This window comes from Porites lutea, chromosome 5 (genome assembly GCF_958299795.1).
Source record: "Porites lutea chromosome 5, jaPorLute2.1, whole genome shotgun sequence".
NCBI lineage: Eukaryota > Metazoa > Cnidaria > Anthozoa > Scleractinia > Poritidae > Porites > Porites lutea.
Genome location: NC_133205.1, coordinates 32849746 through 32865735, shown reverse-complemented (window position 1 = coordinate 32865735; position 15990 = coordinate 32849746). Strand labels below are relative to the sequence as shown.

The 15990-nt window shown below is 37.1% G+C and overlaps 1 protein-coding gene across 1 annotated transcript; it reads right to left on the bottom strand.

Annotated features, from left to right (window-relative positions):
- Positions 1-10343: 10343 nt before the first annotated feature.
- LOC140938253 (uncharacterized) lies at positions 10344-13983 on the bottom strand. Its single transcript, XM_073387759.1, has 5 exons — positions 13859-13983; positions 12962-13125; positions 12354-12440; positions 11250-11420; positions 10344-10535 (listed from the first exon to the last, which is right to left on the bottom strand). Exons 1-5 carry the CDS (start codon positions 13863-13865, stop codon positions 10344-10346), a joined length of 621 nt encoding a protein of 206 aa, XP_073243860.1. The 5' UTR covers positions 13866-13983.
- Positions 13984-15990: the final 2007 nt, after the last annotated feature.

The following is a 15990-nucleotide window of genomic DNA, read 5'->3' as shown; positions in this document are numbered from 1 at the left end:
TCGGTCTTCAAATAAGCTAGAAAAAACTGTTGGTGACTGCAGGTTGATAAATTTTACTTTTAGCACCTACCTATTTCTCCAGCCAATGCTATGAAAAAGAATTCGATAACTATTCCCTGATTAGCATTCATCTGGTTTGGGCTTAGGAAAACAAACAAACATCAAGTGAAAGAAGCAAACAAACATTTCTTCAGGCCGTTTTAATTCTTGAAATTGTGTTAATAAATGTACTCCCAGAGGCGGCACAAAAGAGCGAAAGCAATACCCAGGCCACCGCTTTAAGTTTAGTTGTTCAATGCTGTTTATCTACAAGTAAAGATAATAAAGAAATTATTTCATTGTGAACTTCGTTCTGAGCTTCGTTGTTAACAATAGGCTATGGGGCCAGCTCTCGGCCTTGTGCTCCAAGAGGTCTAGTAGGAACCACTACTAATAATTCTGAGGTTTATTCTAGTCCACTACGACATTAACAATAATATATCACGAGTCCAGTTTAAGCTCGCAGTTGAGTCATCAAGTCAAATGATTGACCAGTAAATTAAAATACCTCCTTGTTACAACTGTTTGGAGTGTAAGTATAACTGCATTACTTTTGAAACCGCATTACACTGTTAAAACCAGTTGCTTAAATTGAAAAGCACTTGCATTGAAATGTTTCCGCGCTGAACATACCTTATATCAGCTTACTACAATATAGCAATTGTCAATAACCCGTTTTACTTCGCTATGAAACACCATTTAAATTCAAGGGAATTATTCAAAGGCTTAGAGAGGGCTGGAAGTTTTGAGAGTAAAAGATAAAAATCGATATTATTCTACATCTCTTCTAAGTAATTTTTGATAAAAGTTTCTCCTTTCCTCCTTCACATAACCCGGCATTTACTAAGAATACGTTGCTTGACGGGCGTGGGAGAATTAAATGAAATATAGCAAAAGAGCGACGATTATTACGGAGAAGAATTGAAAAGAAATGTCCATTTCTTAAATTGTCATTATATACAAATGTCCACTCAAGTAGAGATGCAATTTCAATATTATGTTCTTTTATTTTTATTTCCAGGAAACACATCAGTTGACTAAACATGTCACCAAAACAGTGAACGCAGTTTTCAGTTTTGTGATATTTTGCTTATTCCCCCTCACCCTTTTAATCGTATGAGGGAATTATATCTTATTATATATATTTTTTTTATTATAATTTTTTTTTATTTTTATGGGGGAGAGGCACTGGTAACTTACCTTTATATTTTCAGTTTCTTCCGTCAGATTCGGCAAGTACAGTGCATGAAATGAAACAAATGAAAGGCCAGAAAACCTTCAAAAAATTCTTTCAATTATAATTTATTGATAGCCCTGTTACCTGTAACGAAACAAATATTTGTCTTTATCGATACATTTTCTCTCGGTTTCTCAGCCCAGTTTTTTTCCTTATTCGCCCACCAAAAGGAATATTTTTAGCTTTTGTTTCAACAAATCTCTTTGAGACAATTACAGATGTTGGCTCTTAAACATGCTTTGCCGACAAAGTGACATGAAATTGCAGTCACTTGCCTCAGTCTCCAGCCGTTGGGCGCCAAGCTGGGTTCGACTGTTTGCTCTTTCTTGAAGTCATGATAATTACAAAGCTCAGCATACGAGAAATGAAATCATCTGTAAACTCTGTTTTTTCACCTATGTTAAATTATCAAGCCAAACCTGTCAAAAGCAAGTGATCAAGAAGTTTCAAAGTATATGTTCCCCATAAAACAACATTATGTTATTCTTCAATTTAATTTAAATCCTTAGTACGTAACTTAGTATGGCTAAAATTTATCCCTCGCAAAATTTAAAGTGTCCCCTTTCCAGACTTTCCATGCGCCCAGCCATAAGGTGGAGTGAATTATAACTTTGGGTGCATCGAGTCAGAAGACCTTTTCACCGATACGGCGGCCATATGTAAAATTGAATTTATTAGATTTAAGGAGTATTATGGTATGCCCAGGGGGGCACTAGCTCAGTATTTACGTGCACTTTTCGGGCAAAAAGAGCACTTCAATGCACATTTCTCGGGAAAAAGGTGATGATTATTACATCCAAACACAGCACAACGATCGTTTTTCCCATTACAATCTTTTTTCTAGGAAAACTTAAAGAACAATTGGCCCGAAAAGCGCGCGTAAATACTGATGCGAGTATATCGGATCGTGCTCATGCCCCCTGGGCATCCCATAATACTCCTTAAATCCAATTACTTCAATACGGCCGCCGCATCGGAAAAAGGTCTATTAACTACTGTTCGGCTGGGGACCGAGCCAGCTATGTGGTACTCTGTAGGGGGTGATACAAATTGGGGTGAACAACCTTTACTCATCATGATTATGAGTTGGGACGCAGTGGGAAGTGTGGGGGACTAACTAGCTATGAAAGACCCATGTAATTACCCTAGCTCTAGAATCGATACCAAGTGTGTGTGCGTTTTTTTTTTTTAAAGCAAATAATGAAAATTGTCGTTTCTGTGAGCTGTATCCATTCAGAAACATAAGAGAAGACAGGGAGGATTGCGACAAAATCTTACTGTGAGCACTCTTCACGACAGCGTTATCTTTTTAATATGCCAATTGTTAGTTTGGAGTTCACAGAACCTGTAAAAATTAGGCCTAAGAGAATTTTTAGACCCTAGACTGGTTTGGACATAGTGTACAAGTACAATGAACTCAACTGCATGCGGTCATCGACACTTTAAATTAAACTCTAAGCTCTTTGACTCATTTTTTGTGAGAGTGATTTGTGATTGGATGTTTAATGTCGCCTGACCCGGGCTGTTATATTCGTCGTTTCATTCAGAGATCATGCATAACCGGAACATCGTCTTTGCCTTTCGCTTTAAATCATCTGGCCCCAGTTGTTTAAAAGTTGGATAGCGCTATCCACTACATATCCAACGGAGAAGTGTTAGGGAAACCAATTGCGCTATCCAGTGGATAGTGATTTATCCAGTGGATAGCGTTATCCACCTTTTGAACAACTGGGGCCAGTACAATACCTCAACGAAACAAAGCACTTTATAAAATTAACTAAACGAAAGACGTTCTCATCCTTTTGAGCTTTAGGTTGTATTCACACCCTACCGGATAGATCGGCGGCGAAAATCATACGGGATAGGGCTTTTGTTCACACATAAGAACGGTGATTTCGGCGCGATTTCTGTAATTGAGAGTGGAGCGTCACATGTCGCATAGGTTCTCAATCCCAAGGGAGAAATTCTACAATCAAATCCAACAAAATTTTGTCGACTTTAATCAGCTGTCTTACACAGAATTAATAATCAAATTGATGAATTCACAGAATTTTTCCGTAAATTCACATTTGTTGAAATATGTCTCATTATGTAATGATTTACGTAATAATTTGTTATCAAATCATGCTGATGATACTTGATTGTCTATAGTAATCATTGCACTGCATTATCATTGTTATGATTTGTTTGTTTGTTTGTTTGTTTGTTTTTTTTTTATGTTAAAGCTTTTGCAACACTGTAACTACATAATTATAGTCATGCAAATAAAGCTTATGTTGTTGTTGTTGTTGTTGGTTCTGTGCCACCTCTGGTGTACCGTGAACTGGTTTTCAGATTAGCCTGTGTACTGCCGCTGGCGGCTGTACACAGGCTAGTTTTCAGACAAACGGAAGTGAATAAGTAGGAAAGTAGCCTGGAACCCACTGAAACTGGAGTTAATTTTTTGGAGTGAGGATCACGCTGGGAAAAAAAGTGCTAAAAATCGGCCACAAAATGTGTCCAAAGTTTGTTTAAAAATATGCGTGGAATGTCACAAATATCTCTTAAACTATAGAAGATAATGAGTTGAGACTTTCACTTTCTATTTGTCTTAAGTTTTTCTTTCAAATTCTACATTTTTTGGGTTAGTACTGCGCATGACCAAAAAGTCCATTTTGTGACGTCATCAGTTGTGACGTCACAAAAATGAAATTTGAGATTCCAAATCGGACAAGTTCTTTAATTTTATGTGCACTATATTTGTGCAAAGTATCACACTTTCAGGTTTAATTCTCTTGGAGGAGAAGTCTTTGGGAATTTTGATTTTTTAATTGGCCACTAGAGGGTCACGTGACTCTCTACCAACAAAACGCCTATTCCAAAATTTTCCTGGAGTGAAGTATTGTTGCCTGTATTAATTTCAGTGTCATGCCCTTAAAGGAAAGAAAGTTATAGCCCCAAGAACTCCAAAAATGTTTTGTGCCTATCACGCCCCCACTCAATCTTTTGGCCGATTTTTACCACTTTTTTTCCCAGCGTGGATTGAGATTTAAAGCACTAAAGCCTCTCAGTCAACGGCTTTGGCTTAGAAAGCCATGTGTGAAGGTCTTTTTCAATCCCGTTTACATTACCGGGTAGCTTAATTTTTGTATCGTCCAAACGAAAAGCTACCCAGTACAGTGGAGACATAGCCTAACGGACTAATCACGTATATTCCATTGCCTGCATGGGGTGAGTGGAATAGGGTGATGGGGGGGGGGGGGGGGGGCGGGGGGGGGAAGTTAGATGTAATTTTGGCAATTTAGGAATTTATGGTGCACTTTCTCGTTAACACCCGCCAGTAATGAATTAAATGACTAATAACAAAACTCAATGTTTTATAATAGCATAAGGTGAGTGCCTAATAATAACCACTGCCACATTTAGCTAGCGTATATGGCACCGGGTATTATGGCTAATAATAACAAATTAATAAATTCTAATGACCAATCTATACACATATGACAAAGTACCTGATGACAGCGCACTAGAGTGACTACGTAAATCTTAATTTCGGCAGAAGTGGCACGCCATAATAGCTAGATTTGCTTTGAAAATGATAAACCAGATTTCTCTGTTGGAGTTGTGATTACAATGTTTCCTACCATACGCAAGGATAGTTCTAAGCCCATTATCCAGGAAAGCAAACTTTCTTGCCTTCATGAAGTTTGATTTTTTTCTAACATTATTTTTTAATTTTTTTTTTTTTTTTTCTAGCCGAGAAGGTGCTCTTAATAATTCAACAGGAGTCGAATTTTTGCTACAATGTAGCATTAATGACATAATGAGTACCCATAAGTCCCATCCCCTCTAGCTTTGCCCATTGGCGTCTACTGGAACTTAGTCTGCCGTATACTTTGAAAAAGCCTCAAAATTTTAGTAAAGATGTTTTGAACATATTACGGTACTTCCAATAAATTTCATGGCCGATTACCCAAAATAACAGCTAATGGTAGGGAGAAAAGAAATCGATAATAACGAGTCACAGGTGCACATTATTTTGTCTTTAAACATGTTTCACGTCTTATTTCCACTGCTTGCAAATAAAAGCAGAAATAAATGTGCACACGAACGGATCAATCCGCTGTCAATAGAGAATAATGTTTTTGGGTCAAGATTCAAATCTTCGAAAAATGGATACTTAGTGTTTATTCCATTATAAAGGTCTAGGCAAATATATAATTAACACCTCAGATATGTCTGATGACCTACTATTGTAAAAATTGGCCAACTAATATAAACAGTAAGACACATAACCAAGGGGATTATACACTTGTGAATTCTTAATTAGAACCATTGATGCAGTACTGTCATTTCAACGCCTCGGCGAGAAGATGTACGTACAGCTAAACAACTTCCTCTGATGCAAAGCTAATTGTAATCGAAAAGAGCCAATTAATTTATATTTGAAGAGTAAATTATTGATTTTTGAGATTGTTTAGGTTGTCTGTCTACGTTCTGCACTAAGTAGCTGTTGCGTGATTCAAGAAGACCGTCTAAGTCTATTGACGTCATAGGTTACACCAGATGATTGATGATCACATTGTTGACTTTCTGCCAGTTCCTTCCTTCTTGTTCCTTGTTCAGAGCAAAACAGGTTGAGATCAAACGCCAGAAAAGACGAGTTAGAGGGTAAGTGAAACACCAGTGTAATTTACCAAGTTAGACTGCAAGGCGGTACAAGAGATAGTCGCCGTAGGGATGGAGATTTCACTGGACGATAGCATAATTGCAGCTCTTGTGTTAATGATGTTTCTGGCGATTACGTTCATGCTGTACAATTTTCACCGCGCAAGGATGGCAAAAGCTGAAAACAACGTACAAAAGGAGGAAAAGGAGCCTCAAGAACATGACGAGAGATTTGAAACAAGTAAGCTATGCTTATACGAAATTAAGTTGATATTAGTGGTTTATTATGAAGCACAGTATGAAAGGAATTGTGCAAACTATGTCAAATTTCCAAGCGGGTTATAAATGAGAGCTACTCTGCGACAATGACAGCTTTGTCGATTTGATAAGGTGTTAGTTCATAATTGGCTTGCATCAGTTGCAGATTTAATTCCACCGCCTTAATTTTGAAGCAATTGAATTTTAAAGACAAGTTGTAAAAACTGGTGGAGTGTATATCGCGTTTGCACTTTTCAACGGTCAGTGGTGGCGAGAAAATCTTTAATGTTTGTTTCAAAGTCAGCTTATAACATTACGGAATAACAATTACCAATTGATATGGCAACAACTTGATGCCAATAAAAGGCTCAATGCACCCAAGCATTAAGTGATAATTACCGATGATGCAAAATATTGATAGAGTCACGCTATGTTAGAGGACAAGTCACTAAATTGTTTGTTGAAACGCGTAAGATCTTTATTATAGAAACAGACAAGTCAATTTATTCTTTTACTTGAATTTTTCATTTTATGAACGATTTTTAAAAAGATTCAACTGTATTCTGGATCATTCCAAAGTTGACATAAGTGGCAATGACGTCATTCATTCGTAAAGTGATCGGTAGTGTCCTTCAGTCTGGAACCCCTGCGCGGTAGCTGAAAGCTCACGCTAATCGGTTTCTCATGGATTCTGTTCCCACTTGTCTTGTTATGTTTCATTCAATAACTGCTACCTCCTGCTACCTCAAGGCTGTGTGGAATCTTGATATTTTGAATTACTGAGCGTGCTATAGAACATGATAGAATCATGAGTTGACAATCGTAACGTGCTCTTGTGTCCATTCAAACTTACACTTTTAGAACATGTAGGAAGACGTCAATGAAAGTATGCTAACATGTACTACTACAGGCTGCCTTAAAGTTTATGTAAGATTGGCCGCACGACTTTTATCCCCAAATTCAAGGGTAAGAAAACCCTGGTTGGTGACTCACATTTGTAGGTGGGGGGCAGGAAAAAAGGACGGGACAAGGCTCCTGATTAAACCAATAAAGAAAGCTAACCTAGGTGTGGCTTCAATGTTATTTGACCTCTAAAAGATACAGTTTTAAGACAAACATCCCGCCAATGACATTAAACGCTTTTTTTTTTGCTTTGTTCTCTCTCCCGTATAGTGATATGGCTATGCTCAAGCATGAGGCACTGCCCAGACCGTGGGTTGGTGTATGTGCCGGTATCCATTGCTTTAAGTTTGCCCTTTTTCTTTTCGCTTCTTGTTGTCCTCACAAACAGCATTTTTGTATGATCTTGTGTGGGTTAAATATTCAAACAAATAACGGAAAAAGTTTCCGATAAGCTGCGTGGCACTTAAGAAAGTAAGTAAGGGAACGGTTCAGATAAAAAAAAAATGTTCTAGTGAACAAAAGTACCGTTTTGTGGTTTGAGTTCCTTTCCAATCATTTCGGGCCAGGGGCCCGTTTCTCCAAGTTCCGCTAATTAACTGGCCCGTAAAGCTGTTGTTGTTTACATGCAAGATAAAAGTTTCAACATGATTTAATGAAACATTTTGGAGTATTTTGCAAGCCAGGACCCGCGTTCTTATTCTTTTTATTTCGATTTGAATATTTGATTTCGGGCCCGAAAAGTTATCGGGACTTTGGAGAAACGAGCCCATGGCCCTTTATGATCATTGGAGTTAAATATTGCCCTTATGCCTCAGGACACCCACAGTGATACCAAAATCAGCAATTCAACAAATACCTCCCAAATGAGAGTTTTTAAAAGAATCCTAATACTGTATAACAAACATGCAGCAACACAGGAAATGACCCTCGATGATTCTTGCCTGAATGGTTCCATTGTCGGTGCATGGGTCCGTAACACATCGGAGCACACTGTGCGGAGTACAGCGAACTGGAGACTATTTTTTTTAAAAAAAAGATGAAATTCTTGGTCTCAATGACTAAATGAATGGAACAGGACACCGATATACTTATGCTTGTTATAAGGTAACGATTGAACTACTTTTCCAGTCTAAGGGTTAACCCTTAGCTATATCGGGGTTAACTAATCAAAGCTCCTTGAATGACCAAACGTTAAAGTATTTATCAGAAGACTTAAGTGGGTTGATGAGCGCGACCGTGCAATATATTTGTTGGTAACAAGGTCAAACATTGGCGTGCAAGACGTTATAGCGCGTTCTAGTCTAAATTCTTTGCCATTGAAGTTATTAAGCATATCAAGATTGACCGCATACATTTAAGACCCGGATTACCAATCTAAATGGGTAATTTAACGTTTTCAATATTATTTTAACACAGCCTTTTGTTTTCTCCCCATGTTTAATAGTTATTCGAAGACGAAGAGGCAGCAGACTTAGTCTACCTTGTATTCTGACGACTGGATGAGCCAGGGATATCCAATGGCAAAGACATCCAAGCTGACTTTTAGCCGAATTAATTGTATTGAATAAAAAACATCTCTGAAGTCTATATCGATTAAGTGGGTTTAGACGGCTCAGAGGACATCATGTAACAACTTGGTACGCAAAATAGAAGCTGTACAAGCAAATGAAAACGATTTTTCGTAACTGGTTTCTATGAAACTTACGCTGGCACGAGGAATAAGACACATGCATAGAACCACAGACTACGTGACCAAAAGAAACGACGAAAATAATTGTCGCATGTGTGGTGCGCAAACGGGTTTTTCACCGTCTTCTTCGTTGCAATCAGTGAAGTATAAGATTGGAGATTGAAACGGGATTGCACTTCAGTATCTAAGATAGCCACTGCTATCCGAATCAATCATGTTAATATATGTTGACGACTCGAGCGAATTGTACTTGAAAATTTGCATTCGTTCATCACTTCTGTGTCAATTTCCTATCCTCCAGTATAATCAATTTTCACTGAAGAACAGGTAAAAGAGAGAAAACAGATGCAACAAAATCCACGAATAAAAAGGCTCACTACATACGATTTACAAGTAATAACTGAAGATATTTTCTGGTATGAATTTGACATAGTTAATTGAGTGGAATGGTTATGAAACCCGTCAGACTCCTTTGTTATATGTTTTTGTGGACCTGAAAGTGCACAACGTTTAAAAGAATTCCTATCATTTTGATTCTATTGACCAATAAAAACGTTGCATTAATTTATTCCGTAACAATTTGCCAACAGAAAACAAAGGATTGTGCACTTTCAGGGTGCTTCCAACATAAACTGCAGCACTGTTGTTTTTATCATTGATGTTTGCCGCTTTTCATAACCAGTCTCCTCTAATAACTATGGAATTTGAAGCTTCATTTTTTATTTGCTTGCTTGTTTTGTTGCTGTTATTGCAAATGTCGAAAACAAAAAAAAAAAGAGGGGAGAGGGACTGGTCAAAGCTTATGAGGGAAGGGGCTCAGCTAGCTAGAGCCTTTTAGAAAGGTAGTAGCCTAAAAAACCATAGCCCAAGCATTTCTTGTGAATGTTATACAAAATAAAGTCAAATATAGAAAAAATATTTTCGTTTATTACTCAGTATTATTTGACAAATCTGTTTTAAATATTTCCACTGTAAATGTTTTAAAAATAACCGTTATTGAAACGAATTGGTTTCGCCAGGAAACGTATAAAATATTAAATAACATTTTTTGATAGGCAACAGTTACTAGCTTGTTGTTTTATTTGTTGCATAAAAAAGCTTTTATAAAAAGCAAAGAATTATTATTATTGATTATTAATATTATTATTATTATTATTAATATCATTATTTTAAAAAATAATTGTAAAATTGAAATAATTTGTAACATTATTTTCTTTACCTAATTATCGAATTGAATAGAACAACACCCTAGACTGATGTACATGAATAAAACGAGCTAACAAACCCTACGTCATTAAAATACATTGATGCAATGTAATAAATTACTAACCTAAACTTATAAAAGGTCTGAACATTTTTCTAGTTATATCATTATAACCTGATCTGTGACTAATTGAAAAAATAAGCGACATGCGTCACATTTTCGAAAAACCGTATAAACTAAACTTTTAACTCTCATTCCAGACCATGTATAAAATGATAGCCTGTTGCAGGCAAACGGAAGTATGTGATAAGAACCCTTAGATTCAAAGTGACATGACCATTTCAATACTCCTCGTATGTCTTCCTTTAAGAAAAACTTGAAAACTCCAAAAACGCCGGCTGCAGATAGCGTAAGCAGATATCAAACTCTCTTAAAACTCCAAGTATCCAGGTTTTCTGTCGAAAGGCAGACTTGGTCCAAACAGCTTTTTGTTGCTTCAATGAGGTAGCTACCGATGATGAGGTGCTATAGGCCAGGGATTTATCAAACTCGAAATTCTAAAGAAATAATCATAACGATCAACAAAGGGTTTTACTACATAATGAATGGATTATTTCGGTTTTCCCAGCAGTCATTTGCCGTCTGTCGTATCAATTAGGCAAAAAATGTGGGAAAGTTATCGACTAGCGATACTAATTAACAGGTGGTGTTTGTATTAATGGGGTAGTCGCAATGGGTTTTTGAGTGCAATTCCCCTTCTAATAGGGATTAGCTCTATTGGACACCTTTAGATTGGAGGACGAGATTTAGCCTAAAAAAGTTTACGTATTCTCAAAAAAAATAGATATCCCGGAGTGCTTCATTGTACTGTTATTCACCAGAAAAATTAGCACGGTAATCTGTATTAAAGTAGGACTAAGCCCTTTTTTCATCGTAAAATGATAAAAATTATAGTCTTTGCAATCATGACATTCTGGCTAAAACCGTAGTAGAAAGGCCACCGCGTTTTCCCGCCAAGATGACGCTGATTCACGCGCAAGCACTACTCAGTATTGAGAAAACCTCCTACTCGTAGTCGTCTTCGTCTTAGAATCTAAAGGTCCTTATTTACGTACAAGAGAAGCGAGATAAAAATGCGTGCGGAGGAAGATTGGAAGGATGCGAGGACAAAGAGTAAACGGGGGACAAGTCAGAGACTGAGCGAATTTGAAACATATAAATAATGACAAACAGTCAAATTAAGCTAAAATGATTGTAAATGAATCACTTACCGCAGCGATTGTTGCCAGCCGTTCCAGCTCTTTCATCTTTTTCTTCATAGCCTCGGTCTTGTTCACGATATTGTGCTTCTCGTTAGTCTGATTCAAGTGGCCCAAAAGGTCTTCGAAGAGCGCGTGAAATATGGAGAGTTGTTTGAATGCTTTTGAAACAACCAGCTGTACCTGAAAGTAATAAGGAACACATTTTGTGAGAGTAATTCAGAAGATGGACTCAAAAGGACTTAATAGACTGTATGCCGTACTTAGTGCTGGGGTAAAATTCAAAGGGCAAGGGCCTTTTGCCTTTCGATATCGGCTAAACTGAGCTATTCCCTTGAGCCCTTAATACAGATAAAAAAGGGCCCTATAATTTTTTCAAATTATACTTTTAGGGGGCGGTAAACGAAATATGATCGTAATTACCAAATAAGCAATTACATTGCTTTGAAAACTCCCACGTCAATAGTTTTTATATTTTATGACAAATAGCAACTTCATCTTAATGGTGACCTTTTTTTAACAAATACTGTGTTAATGCTAGCGTTGAGGTAAATGCTCAAACTTGGGAGGTCGGTATTGCCCCTTAGGCCCGGTTCAGGCTCCGTACTTTTCATGAGCCGAACCTAATACATTGAATTAAGTACATGAAAAGTTCGGCGTCTGAATCAATTAGGAACGCCTGTTTCAATTGGGAAAGCCCCTCTTTTCGCCTAGCCCGGCCTGGAATTTCGCCTTTGGATCGACTTTGGAACGTCTTTGATTCAGACGCCGAACTTTTCATGTACCGAACCTAATGCATAATGTATAACGTATTTTGTAAGCAGTTTGACTGAAATGCGCATTTTTCGCCTTCTGAATTTAGTTCGGCGGGGATTAAGATCGGCATCTGAATCAATTTAGCCGGTCTAAGCCTTAATTCGAATAAGGTTCGGCTCATAAAAAGTTCGGCGTCTGAACCGGGCCTTAGAGCTAATAACTCCGATAATTCCTTATACACCCACTGAATCAGGAGTCACCTCAATATAAAAGTACGGTGACAAATTAAATGAGGAGGAACATATTTTCAACTAAAAAACATTATAACTGAAAACAAGTGGATCACTAAAAGAAACTTACTGTCCTTTCCTTAGAGTTGCTCAGTGGTTCAATTCCATTTATGTCAACCTGTCTGGACTCCAAAGGGTCCCCAAAGTGTTCTTTCGCCTGAACGAGAACAAGAATGAAACAAAATGTTTAATATTTCATTAACTATTGTTTTCGTTTGAATTTTGTTTTTATGTTTGCTTGTTGCTTTCGACGTCAGTAAGACCGCAGCCTAAACTCAACGTGCGTTCTTGAACGAGAATTTAGCTGATCGGTTGATAAGTTGAGTCAGGTCCCGGATAAGGAAATACGACATAGACCTTAGACTACTCGCTCCCAGATCCTGTCGTTTCCTTAGGTCAAATGATCTTTAATACGATCTGTTGGGCGAAAAAAATGTCTAGGAATGCAAAATGTTCAAAACTTTGCCGTGTGACAACTCGCCTGCTACTCGTGGTTCCACTTGAGTTATTAAACTTAGACATTTTGACATCATTTATGTGGTCGACTCTAACATCAATATTACATTACACCTGAGGATGAATCCTGTTTGGTAAAATTTATCGCTTTAAGGTCGATTATGTAATGGTAAATGCGTGTAAACAAATGCAAAGTTTAAAGAGATTTTTTTGGACACTTACATAGGCCTCTTTCGTCTCTCGAGTCAAATCCATTAACTTTGGTTTTGAGATGCAGACATGATACATTGATAGTAAAACATCTTTTGTTCTCGCAGACACTTCCCGCTTGTTCACCGGAGCTTCAAGGGAAAACCGTGGAAGGAGTACAACCAGCAAAGCCGAAACTGAAAAAGGAAGAAATACATTATGAACTGTAAATAGATCAGTGAATCACATTGTCAATTTTCTTTTAGAATGTCAAAGAGTAAGCATTTGTGACTTTCCAAGGTCAAATATCTTGAAAAAAAAAAACTACTAGAGAAGGAAGTGAGTCCCGTTTACAAACACCTGCCCTAAGGCGCAAGAAACAGGTTAAACAAAAAAACCACGCTCTATGTGCAAATTCACTTTTTTCAGTGTTTGCCTCTAGTCCCTTGGCAAAACTTTCTATTTCTTCAAGTCAATTCGTCCAAAGGTTCGCAAGTAAATTTTTTCAAGTAAAGATTGTCATAATATTTTCTGTTGGCCATGGTTAACACTTCTAAGTATTAATTTTTCTTTTTCGTAGGAGAGAGGTTAATTAATTTGTTTTCTAAGCCTCGTAACTAAAAATTTTTTTGCTAGTCAGCATAACTGCGTTCTTAAATTTTCTTGATCTCTAAAATTGTAGGCGATTCTTTCATTCAAAAGCAAATTACCCGTGGAGCGTATACGTAATAGGCTCGCATTTCTGAGCAGCACAGCGTCACTCAAGCACAAGAAAAAATTAGATTAATTGTCATCGCTTTACAGCAGTACAGTTGTCCGAAACAGTCAAAATCAGCCACGTAAAAATTAATAATATTCTAGATTGATGATATACATTATCAGCAAAGTCCTGAGAACAGACTGTAATAAGTAAACCAACTTGTCTCTTACCTAGCATGATACTGATATCTGTTTCTGTAATTTGACACTCCTGTTCTCTCTATGAAGAAGATCGCCTCAGATTCAAGTGAACTTTGAAATTTCGCGACTGCCCTATTTATTCAAGTCACCATCTCGAATAGATAGGAAATCCTATTCGTAATGTTTCTAACTTTTTCGTAAATAGGTACTTTTTCCTTCAGTACGGATGTATATATGTATGTCCCGCATGAGTCAGTTCCGCTAAGACGAACATATGGCGGGAACGGTTTTAACCGCTATTAACTGATGCAACACGAGTAAAATACGCGCTGATTTACCAAATTTGTACACAGAACACTCTTACTTCTTTTAATACCATACATTCAAGTTATATTCTTATACAACATCAAACGCCTCCTCAAACTTTGCTTAAACGATAAAACAAAAGCAATTTTCCTCCTTGAGCCTCTTTAACAAAATAAAGATTTTGAACGGTTCAAACAACACGGAAAAAAAGATTATGAACCAGTGCTGCAATGGTCTGAAATTAAATTCTCAGGTACTTAAAGAATTGGGCAATAGGTTCGCTTCTTAAGCAGCGGATGTTAGAAAAATTTGCATGAAAAATATAATTATATTTCTCACTATATATATTTTTCAATTTTGCTAAAGTGATTGCATTTAATCCAGAATGATAAATTTTAAATACCCATATTTGGCTTACGCAGACAGGATGGATAATATGTTGGGCTTGAATATCATAACAAAAAATATTTTGTTCCCCGGCAGGGAATTTTGTATGAATGTTTACTTAGCAACGTTACCCTTCCTTATTTGCTAAAATCCAAAAGTAACAATGCTTATTCGTTTTGTCGATTTTGCAAAAGTTTGTTGTCTTTCTAATACATTTTAATTTATTTTCTCTACGAGTAATTTACTAAAATTGACTCCTGATTGTCAACAATAGAATCTCTTACTGTGATTTGCATAGTAAAAATTCCGTTAAAGTATTTTGTTAATCTTAGTTAGCAATTCTTTATTTATTCCAATGCCCCTTTCAAAATGTCCAAATTAGATAATTAAGTCTTACACGAATTATTTCTGTGAATTTTGCGTTGCTTACGAGAACTAGATACAATTTTCCGTAAGGTTTTAGCGTTTTCTATTTCAAGACTTTATGAATAACTTCCTTGTCACGGTTCTGTGCAAATTTAAAAGACAGTTCTTCATTAGCTTACAGCAAAAACTGTTCAAAGACTGTGATAAAAAGATAGAGCAGTAGAGAAGCAAAGTTGCAGTTTTTATACACTCTAAATATCACTGCTTTTATTTTTATTTTATTTTGGTGTGAAGATGGTCACACTGAAAATCAATGTCATGGTCATTCGCGTCATTGAATATAATTATTTAGTGCAAGTGAAATTGCTTTTTTCAGTAAATGGCGCAATTTCGATTGTCTTTAATCTTCTGACCATCTGAAGGCCCAGTTAGCGCTGACTTCTGCACACTAGCAGGTGTTTGGTCAGGTTACAGAGTGATAAGCTTTGCTGGCTTTTTGTGGACGTTTAAACGTCTTAACTGAATAAGCAATTATATTGACTTCAAAATGTGACGTGGGCACACAATGGTGTTCAGTTTATTCTGAACAATAACAGTTAAATTGTTTAATATTGTGTTGACACTCAAAACCGTGTCTTTGGTGTAAAAGTTGTATTTTATAATTTTTAAAATGACCCCCACCCCCCCCCCCCCCCCCCCCCCCCCTTTAAACCCCACTAGACCAAATCTCTTCTTCCGTCCTTGGGCATTGATTTCATAAGCTATAAGATATCGGTAGTCAGCAGCGTAGCAGGGGAAGAAAAGTTAGCGCGCCGAAGGCACCCCAAACCTGGAGGAGTCTGGTGGCATGCTCCCCCAGAAAAAGTTTAAATTTAGGATCTCGCAAATTCCATCTTCTGCGTTTTCTGCAGGACATTCTAAGTAAATAAAGACGAAGAAAAATGCAGTAATTAGTTGTTTATTTTACCCATCTCTAGGGTTATCGGTAAGGTACAGTGTTTACGGCAAAAAAGGGTAAAACAGTGACGCCATCAAGGAGGTGGCAAGAAATGGGCGGGATGTGTACCCTTCAGACAGGCAAACTCTGTTATAATGCTATCAAT